Below are 18,146 nucleotides of genomic sequence, written 5' to 3' on the forward strand. Positions count from 1 at the left end.
ATAGCTACAGCCGACCCTGACGAGCAAAGGTAAGTCTATTTTGTAATTAATAGTATTTCTTATTCAGAATGCTCTAATTAACTGTATTGTTACTAGCCGCCTCAGAGGCCAAGAAGTGGGACACAACACCTTCGACCAATCTGTTGTGAGCAGGCAGTGTTAAGTAGTGAACGTCAGGAAAAAGTGAATCTACGTACTTGTTTTGCAATGGACTAAGAACTAAACGTCTCTAAATAAAATGTTCAAGCTGAACAACAGCCTGAATAAGGACATGGTTATATAATGTTCTATTCGTTTAATGAAGTATGGGGAAGACTATGTAGAACACTTAAATCATTGAAACCATAATCATAATTTTTTTGAATTTTTTAATAATTAAAAAAATGTTCAGATGTTGTGAAATCTTATGGGACTTAACTGCTAAGGTCATAAGTCCCTAAGCTTACACTACTTAACCTAAATTATCCTAAGGACAAACACACACACCCATGCCCGAGGGAGGACTCGAACCTCCGCCAGGACCAGCCGCACAGACCATGACTGCAGCGCCTGAGACCGCTCGGCTAATCCCGCGCGGCAAAAATCCAATCTCGAAACCTTTTGGACAGACGGGGTACATGTAATATCACTGAAATAGGTAAGAAACTTTACCTCGAGCATTTCCGGTGTTCGCATTTCTTTAGTAATTTCTTTTATATTCACTATTTTCAGCTCCACTCCAATAATATTGGCTATAAGGCGGACGAAGCGACTAGGAGTGCTCAGCGCGTTGCTGTAGAGCGTAGGCGGGGCCATTCTGATGTCCTGAAGATCAGAGAGAGAGTTGGTGATGTTCTGCTGCTGAAAAAGAATTTCATTCATTCGTGTGTGTCTATGTCAGCCAGGTATTTTACAAGGGGTCTTGCGTGACACTTTTACATTGTTTGTGATACATACTTTTTTCAGTGACCGAAATAAAAGTGAATGGTTTACCGGTACTTTATTATTTAGATTGGTCTTGTCAATGTTAAAAAGGAGTAATTCGTCACGAAATTTTATTACAAATTTCTCTCCACTGGTTGTGAACTCTTGAACCTACTGTCCTAATGTCCGGTTGCTTTTTTTTTCTACTACCAGAAAAATTGAAATTACGAGTATGATTATCATTTATTAGATCGAAGTATTGCAAGAGTCAACCGTCGACTTCATTGCAGGGTGCTTGGAAGACTTATAAATCATAAAGTCCCACGGATTATACTTTGGGATTCGCTGCTTTGAAATCACCAAAAATCATTGGGAAAGAACAACGTCGTTGTATTGGAAAGTATTGTCCACGCAGTATGTGCCACGTTTAGTTCCTTGAAACTCTTTGCCTTCCTCTGAAATTTAAAGAAAGAAAATTTCCCTAACAGAGTTTAGTAGCAGAGGGAATGCAGGCAAAGTAATGTGGTTAGAAAAGGTTTTGCCAGATTGTATTGTGTCATTTTCTCTATGGATGACAATGGAAGGAAGGAAATTTCAGGAGGTGGAGAGATTTAAATACCTGGGAGAACGGATAAAACTTGGACTGACAGAAAAGGAAGCCATAGAAGAACGAATAAACAAAATGAATTTATCATACAAACTAACTACTTACATCTACAATAGGAAGAATATTGCGACCAATGCAAAACTGAGAAATTTCCTGGCAGTGATCCACCCTGAAGCCTTTTCCGCAGCAGAAAATCTTAACCTAATAAGAACAGGAGTACTTAAGAGACTAGAACTCGTGGAGCGAAAGATTCTCAGGTGGATATTGGGACCGTGAAGAACAGAAGATGGTCAGTTTAGAAGACGAACTTACCAAGAACAGTGTATACCACACTAGAGAAAATATCAGACCTCATCAGCAAAAGAAAGAGCGTGTTTTTTCCGACACATCCTTAGAATGGACCAGAGGAACACAGTAAATAATACAGTTTCTGATCGTCAAGAGAAACAAAATACGGTGGTGCGAAAGTATTTGGAAGAAATGGGAATACGCTAACCAGAAATGTACAGCAGGGTGATTTTTAAATTAAAAAAAAAAGACCAGGTTTTCACGCGTTTCGAGGGCAGAACTAGACCCAGAACAAAATCATCATGGTCAAAGAGCGAAGAAGGTTACAAAGTATGAGAATAAAAAAATACTGGACAAGGAGAAAGGCCACAAGAAATGAAGCTGACGTGAATTAACGTGGTCCACAGATGGCCAGACAAAACGAAGAAGAGGAAGAAAGAAAGTATGCGAAGGTGAAACAGCTTTCCCAGCTGGTTGGCTTGGCAAGGAGCACCCACTACCCTGACCACAGCTCTCACTTTGGCTAAAGTGTCGAACTGATCTCCTGCTACAGGCGTAATGCGATCTTGTCATCACAGTTGCAGTAGAGCAAATCATGTGTGATGACGGATTAAAGATGGAAAGGGGTAGTACAACTGGATGACTGACAAACAGTGTTTTGCAGTTTTCAGATATCCAGCTGTCCAGCGTCTAACATAACCAGTCTGTTACGGCGTACGGTGGAGTAAGACAAACGTAGACCTTCAGCCGCTAGGTAGTATCACCTCCTTGGAGCACTCAACAAAACGTCAAATGCCTTGCGAATAATAGTGAAATGAGTCTGACTTACACCACAACGTTCTCAAGCTTCATTAACAAATCAGACAAACTACACACTAGCACAATGGATACAGCAGTGATGAAATGCGTGATATTCTTTATGATAGTGATGACGGTGGTGCAGATAAGGACTAAAATTCTCATTGGCAAAAGAAATTGAAGATATATGCACCTTAACTACTGTTTTACAGAAAGCCCTCCCATTTCCAAAACTAATAGTGTCTGAGGTATACTTCTGTGGAAACATTTACTGTCACAAGCTCTGGGTGAATGATACAGGGAAAAATTTAGGGTACATGTACGTATGGGATGAGCCCACAGGAAGCAGGAGATCACAAGAAATCTCTGCTTGCTAACCAAGCACAGAAAAAACAATCCTGTAAATACATAATTAATATATACAATATTAATGTAGCTTTAACTGCAATGAAATTGACACAAGAAACGAGTGTAGACATCACTGATTTAAAGTTCGTGGTTTCAGGGGCTCTGTCTGCCTAATGATGTTGAATTTGGTCACATAGAACAAGCAGCACGAAATCGAACTGTCTTGGCTCCAAATGATTGGTAGAGAATAATACTAACTACAAGGAAAACAAACAAATTCCTGTTAGTAAGAACGGAAGGTAATGAGTTTCAGAGTATTAATAATTTGACAAAGGCAGCAACAAAACGAAAAAAATGTAAATGAAGACAACGTGAACCGGTTGAAAATACAGCGGCTACATTTTGATAAGGAATAGGAGTATTCTATCCTGTACAAATACACACTGAATGAAGACATGCCGTTTGAAGAGCTTTTGGCAAAACCTATTAAACAGAGTTGATCTCGTAGCCTTGCTCCGACTGAACAAGAAAAACTATACAAAGGTCGACAAGTTATACCGGTTCTTAAGAAGAGCGACTTTTCGAATTTGATAAGATACACTACGTGATCAAAAGTATCCGGACACCTGGCTGAAAATGACTTAAAAGTTCGTGGCGCCCTCCATCGGTAATGCTGGAATTCAGTATGATGTTGGCCGACGATTAGCCTTGATGACAGCTTCCAGTCTCGCATGCATATGTTCAGTCAGGTGCTGGAGGTTTCTTGGGGAACGGCAGCCAATCCTTCACGAAGTGCTGCACTGAGGAGAGGTATCGATGCCGGTCTGTGAGGCCTGGCACAAAGTCGGCGATCCAAAACATCCCAAAGGTGTTCTATACGATTCAGGTCAGGACTCTGTGCAGGCTAGTCCATTGCAGGGATTTTATTGTCGTGTAACCACTCCGCCACAGACCGTGCATTATGAACAGGTGCTCGATCGTGTTGAAAGATGCAGTCGCATCCCCGAAATGCTCTTCAACAGTGGGAAGCAAGAAGGTGCTTAAAACATCAATGTAGGCCTGCGCTGTTATAATGCCAAGCAAAAAAAACAAGGGGTGCAAGTCCCCTCCATGAAAAAAACGACCACATCGTAACACCACCGCTTCCGAATTTCACTGTTGGCACTACGCACTCTGGCAGATGACATTCACCGGGCATTCGTCATACGCCAACTCTGCTGCCATCGGATCGCCACATTGTGTACCGTGATTCGTCATTCCATACAACGTTTTTCCACTGTTCAATCGTCCAATGTTTACGCTCCTTACACCAAGAGAGGCGTCGTTTGGAATTTACCGGCATGATGTGTGGCTTATGAGCAGCCGCTCGAGCATGAAATCCATTTTCTCACCTCCCGCCTAACTGACATGGTATTTGCAGTGGCCGACCGCGGTGGCCGAGCTGTTCCAGGTGCTTCAGTCCGGAACCGCGCGACTTCTGCGGTCGCAGGTTCGAATCCTGCCACGGGCATGGGTGTGTGTGATGTCCTTAGGTTAGTTAGGTTTAAGTAGTTCTAAGTTCTAGGGGGACTGATGACCTCAGATGTTAAGTCCCATAGTGCTCAGAGCCATTTTATTTGCAGTGGATCCTGATGCAGTTCGGAATTTCTGAGTGATGGTCTGGATAGGTGTCTGCCTATTACACATTACGAACATCTTCAACTGTGGGCGGTCTCTGTCAGTCAGCCGAGGAGGTTGGCCTGTACCCTTTTGTGCTGTGCGTGTCCCTTCACGTTCCCATTTCACTATCACATCGGAAGCAATGGGCATAAAGATGTTTAGAAGTATGAAAATCTCGCGTACTGACTTATGACACAAGCGACACCCAATCACCCGACCACGTTCGAAGTCCGTGAGTTCCGCAGAGCGCCCCATTCTGCTCTCTCATGATGTCTAATGACTACTGAGGTCGCTAATATGGAGTACATGGCAGTAGGTGGCAGCACAATGCACCTGATATGAAAAACGTATGTTTTGGGGGTGTCCGGATACTTTTGATCACATAGTGTACATCCCCCCCCCCAGTGAACCATGCTTTTTTTTAGAAACATAAGAAGCAATCAGAATCCACAAGACGTCGGCTTATCTCCTGACGCGATCTCTGAAGAGAGAGAGGAACAAATATGAGCTTAAAATGTATGTCAGTCTTACGACTATGTTGTTATAAATGTGTTATTAAACGTACATATCTTTTGGAAAATAATCTCTTTTTTTTAATATCCAACCTCAGTTCGAAGTAAGTCTTTTTTTGCATACCCAGTGGTGTAACTCTGTATTTCCCTGAAAGGAAAATACGTACAAATTACAAAGATCACAATTAAATGTTCTTTTTTAGTTTAAAAGGTTAATATAGTATGTAAACCATCAAAAACTTTCAATAAAGTTCCTCTCCTTGCTTCACTGGTTTATCTACAGTGTCAAACACAAAATCTTCATTATTGAATAAGTAGCTATTTTGACTTACACATCTATATTTCTCAGACGTCCAACACTACTTGAATTAGAGTTGACTAAAGACTCAATTAAGTATAAAGTAAAAGATCTACAAATACATTGCTACTTGACCTCACACGACTGAGCAAGCTAAAAAGGCCCTGAAATGGATGGAGAACGTGCCTGGATACAACACAGTTATACTGTAGTGGTGACAGTGCTCGAGCAATAAAAAAAAACACGCCCATACAATATGAAGAAATAAAACGTGTAACTGAGTTCGCCGGCCATTGTGGCCGAGCGGTTCTAGGTGCTTCATTCTGGAGCCGCGCGACCGCTACGGTCACAGGTTCGAATCCTGCCTCGGGCATGGATGTGTGTGTTGTCCTTAAGTTAGTTAGGTTTAAGTAGTTCTAAATTCTAGCGGACTTATGACCTTAGATGTTAAGCCCCATAGTGCTCAGAGCCATTTGAACCACAACTGAGGTCGAGCAAGAAAGATATTGTCTTTTGACGGCACATAACATCAGAATGTGACAGACTACCTTAGCGGTGACATGGGGCCGTCGGTTGTCCGGAAGTGATCGTAATTGACAGTTGCCATTGTATTTCCAGATGGTCTGATTGTCGCAACCAGCTAGAGACCATTAACTGTTTCTCCGTGTAACTAGCAATCTGTTACCGACCTGCTAATATCCGTAACACTCAGTTAAACTGTCACAACACATCGCGTAAAAGATGGGACCAGGAAGTGTGAAGGCTGATGACTGTACCAGCCACAGAAAAACGTGAAGACGGCAGGAGAACTCGGGTCCCACTGAGGCAGCGCTCTTGCTGTAGGTCTCAGTTAAGACCTTGGGTTTCGAAAACCTAACGGTGCTCATTCACACAATTTTGGGCAGGCTCCTTGGTTACGCAAGGTTGTTTCTCGCTTCTGCACACGGCCAGAATTAACCGCCATTATCACCGTCACACATTATGGACAATGTATCTATACCAGGGAATCATTACAGTCGACTTTGTACCTCTTGTTCGACCTCGTGCCAAACGTGAAATGGCGAATCAAATTTTACGCAAACTTACGAGGGCTATTCGTAAAGTAAGATCCGATCGGGTACGAAATGGAAACCACATTGAAAATCTGATGAAGCTCTGCACAAGTGTGTTGGGCAGTGTCTTTAGTATGCTCGTCGGTCGCGTCACGTCGCTCTTTTCAGCTCTGAGAGCAGAGTGAGCAGAGCACGGAAAGATGTCTAGAAAGTAGTGTCTACCGCCAAGTATGGGGGCTGGCGAGAGATTTCACATGATGTTATCCAGCTCACATAAAATGTCATGCGTTTCTTTCTTCATGGCAATTCTCGGCTGCACTCTCCAGGGGCAATGAAGAGTCCCCTGCAGCGTTTTCGATGGGAAGTATTTGGTCGCCGACAGTACAGCCCGTAATTAGCTCCCCCCTGAGTTTCAGTTCTACTCATATGAACTGTTGGCTATGGAGACAACATTTTGGCACAGACAACGAGAAGCAGACCAGCGTAGAGATTTGACGGAAAGCACAGTCGGCTGCCTTTTGTGACGTGGGTGCGGGCAAGTTGGTACAACGCTGCTACATAGGTCTACGTCAGACTATGCAGGGAAGTATCTGGAACGTGTTGCAAACTGTCACAAATGAAATATTTTTGATTTTCACAGTGGTTTCCATTTCGCCACCGATTGGACCTTACTTTCTCAATAGCCCTGGCTATTACTTAATAGCCGGTCGCTGTGGCCGAGCGGTTCTAGGCGCTTCAGTCTGGAACCGCACGACCGCTACGGTCGCAGGTTCGAATCCTGCCTCGGGCATGGATGTGTGTGATGTCCTTAGGTTAATTAGGTTTAAGTAGTTCTAAGTTCTAGGGGACTGATGACTCAGATGTTAAGTCCCATAGTGCTCAGAGACAATTACTTAATATAGGAATACCATTAGTAGCCTCAAAGTTTTTTTACTCTCTGATTAGCCTAAATATAGCCCGGCGATAATAATTTGACACAGCTGAAAAGTTCGGCATCACAAAATTAATGAAAGAGTCTAACGATTTACTGTAAGGATCGTATCTGAGTCACCAACGAAGTCATTCAAATGAAAGAAGAGTCCGTCAGGATGAACTCATTTCCCCCAAGCTGAGAGTTTCAAGAGACAGTTTGGTGGTGGTGGTGGTGGTGGTTAGTGTTTAACGTCCCGTCGACAACGAGGTCATTAGAGACGGAGCGCAAGCTCGGGTTAGGGAAGGATTGGGAAGGAAATCGGCCGTGCCCTTTCAAAGGAACCATTCCGGCATTTGCCTGAAACGATTTAGGGAAATCACGGAAAACCTAAATCAGGGTGGCCGGAGACGGGATTGAACCGTCGTCCTCCCGAATGCGAGTCCAGTGTGCTAACCACTGCGCCACCTCGCTCGGTGAGACAGTTTGGAACAGGTAATAGGGCAACAACATCAATGACTGACAACGTTGTAGTTTGCGAGCTTCTAATGATGTCAGTTTGGCACATGGTTAGACAGAGTATAAAACGAGTGAAGGAATGTTGGGGTTTGTACTGTAACAACGAGGCCGCTAGAGACGGTACAGAAGTTCAAATTGCATAAGGATGGGGATGGGATTCGGAACTACCTCGTCCTTTGTTTTTTATGATGATGATGATGATGATGTTTGGTTTGTGGGGCGCTCAACTGCGCGGTTATCAGCGACCGTACAAATTCCGCACCTTTGCTCAGCCCAATCTCTCCACTTTCATGATGATGATGATAAAATTATGAGAACAACACAAATACCCAGGTACCTCGAGGCAGCTGAAAATCCCTGACCCCGCCGGGAATCGAACCCGGAACCCTGTGCTCGGGAAGCGAGAACGCGACCGTGAGACCATGAGCTGCGGACGTTTGTTTTTTATGTAATTTTAAATGATCTTAATAACGAATAACACTTCGCACAGCGTACGAGCTGAGAAAAAAATTATTATTCAGGAGAAAGAGCTTGACAAATTGAGCAAGTCAGTAAAGCGTTGGTCCACCTCCGGCTCCTATGCTAACAGTTATTCCGCCTGGCAATGACTGATAGAGTTATTTGGTGTCCTCCTGAGGGATATAGTACCACATACTGTCCAACAGGCGCGTTAAATCGTCAAAATCAGGAACTGGTTGGAGGATCCTCCCATAATGCTCCAAACGTTCTCAGTTCGGGAGAGAGCCATCAAACTTGCTAGCAGAAGTATAATGTGGCAAGAACGAAGACAAGAAGTAGAAACTCTCGCTGTGTGTGGGCGAGCATTATCTTGCTGAAAAGCAAGTCCAGGATGGCTGCCATGAAGGGCAACAAAACAGGCGTAGAATATCGTCGACGTACTGCTGTGCTGCAAAAGTGCTGCAGATGTCAACCAAAAGTGATTGAAGTATTTTTTTGTTAATATAAGGGAGTGATTTTGAAAGGTAGTCGACAGATAGCACAAGTAGTGAACTTTTGTAAAACCTAGCTGCAAATGCGCTGAACTAAGGCCATCTTACACTGGTACAGTACTGATACAGAGTTATTTTGTTGAAAAACATAACTCAAGAAGTTTAAAACTGAGATGTGCCACCATATCTCAACCTCACCTTTACTGGCGTTCTTTGTGGTAGCTTTCACATAAATAATGACATGTCTTATTTCACCACGTGCTTCTTTGCATGTACTGAAGATTGCTCTCCTAAGGCATATCGTTCCAATGAGGAACACAGTTTACGAAAACTTGAGGCGATGTCGCCAACAGCCTAGCCGCAGTGGTAACACTGGTTCCTCTCACATCACGGAAGTTAGGTACTGTCGGGCTTGACTAGCACTTGGATGGGTCTCCGTCCAGGTCCGCCAAGTTGGCAATTGGGCTGCGCTCAGCCCTTCTGAGCCGAATTGAGGAGCTACTTGATTGAAAAGTAGCGGCGCCTGTCACGAAAACTGACAACGGCCGTGAGAGCGGTGTGCTTTCCACATGCCCCTTCGTATCCGCATCCGGTGACGCCTAATGGCTGAGGAAGACTTGGCGGTCGGTGGGTACCGTTGGATCTTGAAGGCCTGTTCGGACGGTGTTTGTTTGTTTGAGATGATGTGGAGATAATCCGAATTGCTGTTCTACTGCTTTTATTATAGCTTAGCCTTACAATGATAAGCGGTTTCGCTCATATTCTTAACATCTTCAGACTTATTTTAACTGCAGAGCGACCTGTCGGCTTCATGGGCTGCTAGCAGCCCCTTTATATTTTTAGCGTGCAAAGACAAATGCGACAGAACACTGTATTTAAAATATTAGAATAAGCATTGTTGCTGCCGTATCTCGAAAGATACAGTTATTAGTGCGCTGAGCACAGACTTCTGCTTCTGTTAAGTGTAAACGCGTTTTTGGGCTGCAGTAGAGACGCCAAAGGAGATAACACCACAGAATCTTGCAGAAGAGGGGAAGATCTATGTGTCAAGCCATATCTGCAAGTTAGCAACTGTAAATACCTTATAAGAATGTAGGAGAATTTGCTTTTGCCGGGTTTTAAACATGTCACATTTATGGAGTGACTGTGAGTAGACACAAACGTAATCGCTTTTATTTTCTATTACCTGCCGTTGTCAAAATTCTAATAACTTGTCTTCTACATATGTATACGGATAAGCAATTGATGATCAAATATAGTTAGCGAAACCAGTCGTGTCTTTGAATAAAGACTTTTAACAGTCGTGATGGTCCTTCTTATTCAGTATGGAATATTTCGACTGCGGATGTCCTACATACAAAGTGTTACTTTGAGTGAGTTCCCTCGTAGTTATGGAGAACTAATTTTGTCGACAGTGTAACCATGGATCCCTCTTTAAAATATTGAGAGGTTTACCTGAATATAAACACCATCCAACGATGCCAGCCTAAATTCCTTTAGCCCACGGTTCTATCAAACTAACACATTGTATACAAGTGCAATACATTGCAGCAACCTCACTTCGTAGTACATGCGTCACTTACAGCTCGCGCAATGTATGATAGTAATGGATCTGAAAATCTGAACGATACAAGCTTCGCTGTGTAACTACTATTCCAATGATAGGCGTCCGGTAGATCCTAATCGGCTGTAAAAGAAATGTGATGCTTATATTAATGTACTAAGAGTAAGCATATCTGGACTCTGGTGACAAGCGGTAGGCCTCTGACAGCGATACGTGGCTGTGTTATTTCGTGATAACGTCTGATAAGAGAACGATAAGGAGTCGTGCTACTTCCTTGTTCCCTGAGCGTTATAAAAAAAATGGTTCAAATGGCTCTGAGCACGATGGGACTCAACATCTCAGGTCATAAGTCCCCTAGAACTTAGAACTACTTAAACCTAACTAACCTAAGGACATCACACACACCCATGCCCGAGGCAGGATTCGAACCTGCGACCGTAGCAGTCCCGCGGTTCCGGACTGCAGCGCCAGAACCGCTAGACCACCGCGGCCGGCCCTGAGCGTTACATTCACAACATTTACAGGGGGTCCGCAAGTCTGGTTTCCGTAAATTGATTTCTCAATACCGCTCTGGTTGGTCGAATAAACAAACCAATAGTGGTTCTGGAAATGCGGCTCGGGCTGCCAAATTTTTTCTTCCAGCATTCATATTCCCTCCTAACTGAACACGCTCAATCGTTTTTGAACTGTGCTACGGTTCGCCTTTAAAAATGTTGGTTACTCTGACTGAAGTGAGCCGGCCGGTGTGGCCGTGCGGTTGTAGGCGCTTCAGTCTGGAACCGCCTGACCGCTACGGTCGCAGGTTCTAATCCTGCCTTCGGCATGGATGTGTGTGATGTCCTTAGGTTAGTGAAGTTTAAGTAGTTCTAAGTTCTAGGGGACTGATGACCACAGATGTTAAGTCCCATAGTGCTCAGAGCCGTTTGAACCATTTGACTGAAGTGATTTTTGTGCATTAAAGGATAAAAAGCTTTGTTCCATTGACCAGTAAATGTTATTGTGTTGCATGTAAAAGAAGCACAGGAAGAGTATCAGTAAGAAATGACTTACGAGGGGCTGTGTGTGTGTGTGTGTGTGTGTGTGTGTGTGTGTGTGTGTGTGTGTGTGTGTGTTACAGATGTGCATGGGCACATGCTACGACGGAGATCCGGCGAGGTTAAGCGTCTTTTCTGTTTAGTTTTCACCTTATGGCACAACTTTCCTTGATTTTTCTCTCTAGTGCTAAGTATCTTAGGCGTTAATGTGATTATTGCTACATTACGGCCGGTATTACATGTACCTAACACATGCCAGCGATCCAAAGGAACACGGAATGTCCTCCGATTTTGCCTATGGTGAAATGGGTTGGTATTTAATGGGAAACCTGGGTCTTCCAGGCGTAACCGTTAGATTTTGAAGCCGGAGCTGCATTTCTCATTCAAGTGGCCTCTTCATGAAAGTGAGTATACCCTACTTCAGTTGTTCGACAAACGATATATCATTGACTACTGCTTCGCGCGCCCGCACGACTTTCCGGGCGGGAAGGAGCGCCTGGTCCCCGGCACGAATCCGCCCGGCGGATTTGTGTCGAGGTCCGGTGAACCGGCCAGTGTGTGGATGGTTTTTAGGCGGTTTTCCATCTGCCTCGGCGAATTCGGGCTGGTTCCCCTTCTTCCGCCTCAGTTACACTATGTCGTAGATTGCTGCGCAAACAAGTTCTCCACGTACGCGTACACCACCATTACTCTACCACGCAAACATAGGGGTTACACTCGTCTGGTGTGAGACGTTTCCCTTGGGGGGTCCACCGGGAGCCGAACCGCACAATAACCCTGGGTTCGGTATGGGGCGGCGAAGGGGTGAAGTGGACTGCGATAGTCGTCGTGTGGTTGTGGACCACTGCGGCTGCGGCGGGGACGGAGCCTCTCCGTCGTTTCTAGGTCCCCGGTTAACATACAAAACAATACAATACTGCTTCACGCATTGAAACCACGTCCCCCTGGCAGCAAGAAATGTTTAGATATAGGGGAAGCCATTTGTAGCGAGAACGGAGCTACTCACATTGCATGCAAATAACTGCCCAGTATGTCATAATGTGGGAAACGACGCTAAAAAGTACAGTTAGGATACGAAGTGAACGGCTGAAACTACGGAAACCAGCGTAAGAGGATAACTTTCACTTAACCGTATGGAATATTCAGATTCTTGCATGGTTTTCCCCAACGTTTCTTAATCCAGTCAGAAATGACAAGAAGGAAGATTAAAACATAGCGCCCCGCCGACGAGGAGGTAATTTGAGACGGAACGTAGATGGGATTGCACATAGATGGGAAACGTGACTGGGCCATGTCCTTGTCAAAGGCACAATCCAGTTACTAACCTTAACCGATTTAGGAAGACGACCTGAAACCTAAATCTGAATCGCCAAACGACGAAGAGAATCGAAATCCTCCTAAACGCAAGTATCTGAACCAACTTATTTAGTGGGATAGTCTTCAAACTTCCGCAACGAAAGAAATAGAGGAACTGCAGTTCTCAAAGGATATTAGAAAATACTGAACGCAATAAGCAGAAAATAATAGCACTGGAGCAGTCATTTATTCAAATTAGTAGTGGAAATTGCAAATACCATGTAACCAATATGAAGAAAATACTGGACGAAGTATGAAGAAAACAGTAGTGCTATGTAAGACAATTATTTCCCAAAAATCTAAGAAACGTGCCAAAATAATAGGAATAAAGGCAATGTAAGACATTTCACACGTCATATGACAGTTGGAGCAGTTAGCACAGTAGTCGAACATAGTTACTGAACAAATATAATATTTTGTGCGTATGGTACATACCCAGTTACACCAGGAGGAAGGCTATGCTGTATTCTGCTTCTCGCGCGTCCCACTAACGTACAAGCAACTTCAGCGCCATCATACATTTTATACCACAGGGAATGCAGTGTCATCGTTAAGCGCTGGGTCATCCTTGCGTAGCAGTCAAATAATCTGATTAGATAAGGACACTGGGATGTTCCAGCCGGATCTATCCTAATAAGGAATACCTAATTGCTGCAAATGACCGATATCGGCAACCGGATTCTCTTAATTTCGGAGGGCAAGGGCGTGTAGTAGGTACTCAGCAACTCCACTGCTAATCGTTCTCTAGCGTACAGAGCATGCACACTAACATACAAAGGGAATTTTAAATATATAAAATAGTTGTAGCTGTATAAAGAAAATGCAGAGTATAACGGAACACTGTACACGGTGTAACGTTCCCTGGCAGCACACACACTATTAATCAAAGGAAATGACATTTGATTGTACTATGTACGCTATGAAGCAATTCGTAAGTACTGTAATTGTTTAACAAAAAAATATTTAATTTTGTATAAAGGACATTCGTTATTATTGTAATATTTTCTGTAATAATATCCTCGATGTATTTATGATTGTAATATTTCTATACTCATAATGTAATTACGAAATATGTCAATATCTGCGATAAGAAAAATGTAAAATACAGCCACAGAGGGGAGTAATGTTGTAAGATTGCAAAGAGACATTAACGGTCGGCAGTGGTATAAATAGGAATACATAATGTGCATTTTTTGTCGTCTTCCTCGAGAGGTGAGAGAGAGAGGAACCTGTGACGTAGCATTTTATGAATGAGTAGATTTCTTTTGTCTGTATCTATCTTTAGCCGCCATTAGACGAGAAATTACAAACTAATGTAAGTTGAATTATTGTTGTGGTCTAAATACATTATAATTTATCAAAATTGTGTATTACTAATGTAAATTAGCTTGCCCATGTCATCTATAATATTTCTTTAAAGAATTTTCAGCATTTTTAGCAATTATCGCTGGTGTTGCTGGGCTGTGCCGCGACCGAACGATTTGCAGCGGCGGCACATTTAAAAAATTGTTCCGCTAAGAAAAATTAACCAAACCCATAAATCGGGAGCAGATAAAATTAGCGGTGAATTACGAAAATATTTTTCTTTTACAGCAATCCTGAGACTGACGGAATTTATTACTGGTTTCACATTTGTGCATTCATAGGCGGATAGTTAACGTTGAAGTTTAACAATCTGTTGGTTCTTTCAATTTCTAAAGCAAATAACTTAAACGTATAGTGAAGTGTATTTTATCAATGATAATTAAACGTTCAGGTCGGCTTGGCAATATTTAACCATTTTCTGCTAACAGAGACAGTCTTGTGTTCCATAGCTAACGCCGGGAAATAATTCAGTAACTATTTAAAAAACCACTGCATTTAGAAAATGTGTGCCAAGGCCGAAATACGTAAAAAGAAATTTAATTTATACAATTTTCAACTAAATGTTCTTAATCAGTTAGTATGAATTTATCAGCATGAGAGGGTTGACTAAGGTACACGTAATTTTAAATGTGCTTAATTCTGTCTAAATGAATTTTTATTACCACACATAAATAAGGGGTTCTACAACAAAGTTCGTACTGAAAGAAAAAATAACAAAAATATATAAAGCAACATTTCCATCCCCAAAATTTTCAAATCAATTCATTTTATTTTTTTTTTTATTTCATTAAAACGGTCGTAACTTTGAGGTGAGGGTTGCGGAACTTTATGGACGAACGTGGACGACACATAGACATAAGATTTGTCTAGAGGGAATATTTGCGCTATACCCCTTCAAAATGTTACTTTCAAGACCATAAACTCTCTACAAAAATTAAATCTTTCTTGAGTCATATGAGTCTCAACTGTAGCTTCTGTCATGATTGAAGATGAGAATGAGAATCATATATCTCATGGAAAATTTAATTTCATCGGATCAATAGATCACCTATGTCTGAGATACAGGCAGGATATCCTCATTACGTCCAAAGCTGGTGTGGCTATTCCAGTACTGGACAGCGTCGGCAATACTGACGATTTAAGAGGGGAAAATAGGCTGAAGGCGAAATTTGTGTGACAGGGGGCATTGGACGAGGCTAGCACGAGCAGCTGTGTTAGCTATACGGTACTGCTAATGTTGTATAATGGCTGGCATAAGCACCTCACTAAGCAAAACCCGGGCCGTAGCACAAATTTTAATCGCTACTTCAGCTTCTTTCAATATCTACAAAAATATGTAGCAAAACATCACCGTAATAAAACATGATAACTATCGAGGGTGCTAAGCTGCTGTAGAAGTTGCTTTGTTGCTGTGTATTTGTAAATATTAAAATCTTATTTCTTTCAAGTAAAGAACTAGTTGTATTTACGGCACTTCTGAATATTAAAGCAGACGTTGCACTTTCTCAGTAACATACTTTCTCAAACATTACACATTCGAGGTAAAATACCACTTTATCCTGTATATTATGTGAACAGAAAATTACGTATGTCACATGTACTATAGCTCCTGAAATTGTGTAGGCTGAAATCCACGCCAGTATTTGGTACTGACAATAATATAAAGTCACAATACCTTTCATCGTCTTCTCCTGGTGTCCAACATCTGCAACGTATTTTCGTTTAATTAATTAATTAATTTATTTATTTTTAAATTGTGGTAAGATCTTATGGGACCAAACTGCTGAGGTCATCGGTCCCTAAGCTTACACACTAATTAATATAACTTAAACGAACTTACGCTAAGGACAACACACACACCCATGCCCGAAGGAGGACTCGAACCTCCGACGGGAAGAGCAGCGCAAACCGTGATAAGGCGCCTACGAACGAGCGGCTACTCCGCGGGTTTTGTTTTTAAAGAATTCAGCTGGTAACTATTTATGGTTGTGTTCTGTACGTAATTAGTAGTGATACATATTACGAAATAATATTCCAACTGTTATCACTGAAAGTTATAAGGTTTGTAATTTACGTTTGTCAGGAAAAAAGACACTCCTAGTAACTACGTAAATAAACGGTGAAAAAGAAAGCTTTCTCTTTAAACAATAGTTACACATGTATTACTTAACTTTTACACAGCAGTTAGATCATGGCTTTTACAGAACTCTAAGTCTTTCTAGTACGATTTCCACACTACACTAATCGCAAAAATAAAAATAAAAATACTTTTAGTTGCACTCGTGGTGAGCTGTCTGCAAGCCCCTGGCGTGAAATGCTACAAGACGATGAATTAGTGGCTTACATTTGTGGCTTGAAGCAATGCCATTACTTCAGTAGCACTTCTTAGCCAGTATAAGGTATCGTGATGTAGCATAGTGCATAAGGTTACCCCAGCACACGTTAGCTTAGAACTGGCAATTAATTATAGCCACTGCTTCTTCCGCGGATTATCGCTGCTTAAATACACTGCGGAAATACTGTACGTGTTCCTCACTCAAAAGACAAGAGACTGCACAAAGTGCAGAGACTTCTTCTACAATCACCTCCAGATATGAAAAAACGACAGTGACTTTACCGCCTAAACGGCTCCGTGGCGATGCACCTAATGATTCTGTCTTAATACTAAAGCCAAGACAATGTACAATAATAATTACATTGCTTTTTAATATTTCTGTTAACATAATCCCAGTGACGAAGCACATAACATAATACACAGACATCTATTTAAACACTATGATTGACAAATACGCATATTAGTTTACACCGCATAGATAGTTGCTTGGTGGCAGCACTCTTCAGTGTCTGCTTAGGGCTGCGTTTGCAGCGTCACCGACGGCGCTCTTCAGACGCCGTCGCAAAAGTTCATAGATAACATTGGCCGACAGCTTGGTCACTGTGCGTCCGATCGCATTCGTCAGTTTTTGACGGGATCGAGGAGCATAGGTTAGTTACAATCTATTTTATGTATGAGGTAGGTTATATTTTAATCTCAAGGATGGGATGCACACCACGATGGTGTGCTTGAAGACGAGTGCTGCAGTGCGGCTTTTGCTATTAAAAGAAGCATGTAAACGAGCTATACCCGTCTCGAAAAGAATGTGGCGAGTACTGTTCACTCGGTCCTCAGTTACTGCAACTACCAGACAAGTGTTAAGAATATACGAGATGTAGGAAAAAACACAGTGCCAGAAAACTTAAAAACGCTTTAACTCTGTGACGCCAGTTTCCTTCTCCCACCAGCGTTTAGCCTTAGAAGGGAGCAACACCTTAGAAACAAACAGGCCTGTACTTAAGAAAATATGTAGTTTCAGTGATACATTGCCGTAACGATCTCTCCAAAATATGTTGTTCCGAGTGTGATTTACTGTGCTACGGTGTCAGGATGTACGACTTCGGTATGTAAAGTTTTTGCCAATGAGGTTATGGGCACATAATGGTTAATTTACATGGTGAAAGTACATTTTTCTAGTATATGATGAATGGATGACATGTGTACGTAAGTAAGCAAATATTATCTAATTAATGAAAGGCAGATTTGTGGTTTTACAGCACTTCACTTTGTTCTAAAAATGGTGAAAATTAATGTAGTACTGGCAGGATATTCAGATAATCAGATTCTAGTACACTTCACTGCTCTCTAAAAGTTTACCCAGTGGATTTGAGAAGGAAAGTAACAATATTCCTGAGGGCAGTATTGTTTCAGATTAAAGGTTGCTTTTAATAAAGAATATAGACAATATTACAGTGTCTTTTAGAGCATTTGCACAGCTCCTAAAGTCGGTACAGAATAAATTTAAAATTTCGTAGTACAAGTATTTGAGATCCAAGAGTGAAAATATTAGATTTAAAATTAGTATTTAGAGCATCGTAAGTAACATCCAATACACCACACAAAAACTTTGAAAATGTACGTTTCAGAGCGTGGTATAAACCTAATTATT

General features: G+C 42.1%; 1 protein-coding gene across 5 annotated transcripts in view; it reads right to left on the reverse strand.

The window, feature by feature from the left end:
* LOC126237226 (glutathione S-transferase 1-like) overlaps positions 1 to 16,876 on the reverse strand; it is a 29,969-nt gene extending 13,093 nt beyond the window's left edge. The window contains exons 1-2 of one of the 5 annotated variants that reach the window (XM_049947118.1): positions 16,860 to 16,876; positions 652 to 840 (exon numbers count right to left, since the gene is read on the reverse strand). In XM_049947118.1, coding sequence (XP_049803075.1) covers positions 652 to 795 — 144 coding nt within the window. In that variant the 5' untranslated portion in view covers positions 796 to 840; positions 16,860 to 16,876. Of the gene's footprint in view, positions 1 to 651; positions 841 to 13,233; positions 13,302 to 15,838; positions 15,862 to 16,507; positions 16,582 to 16,859 lie in introns of those variants that run through there. The other 4 variants (XM_049947114.1, XM_049947117.1, XM_049947116.1 and 1 more) reach the window with 4 other exon arrangements.
* Positions 16,877 to 18,146: the final 1,270 nt, after the last annotated feature.

Source organism: Schistocerca nitens, chromosome 2 (assembly GCF_023898315.1).
Source record: "Schistocerca nitens isolate TAMUIC-IGC-003100 chromosome 2, iqSchNite1.1, whole genome shotgun sequence".
Lineage (NCBI taxonomy): Eukaryota > Metazoa > Arthropoda > Insecta > Orthoptera > Acrididae > Schistocerca > Schistocerca nitens.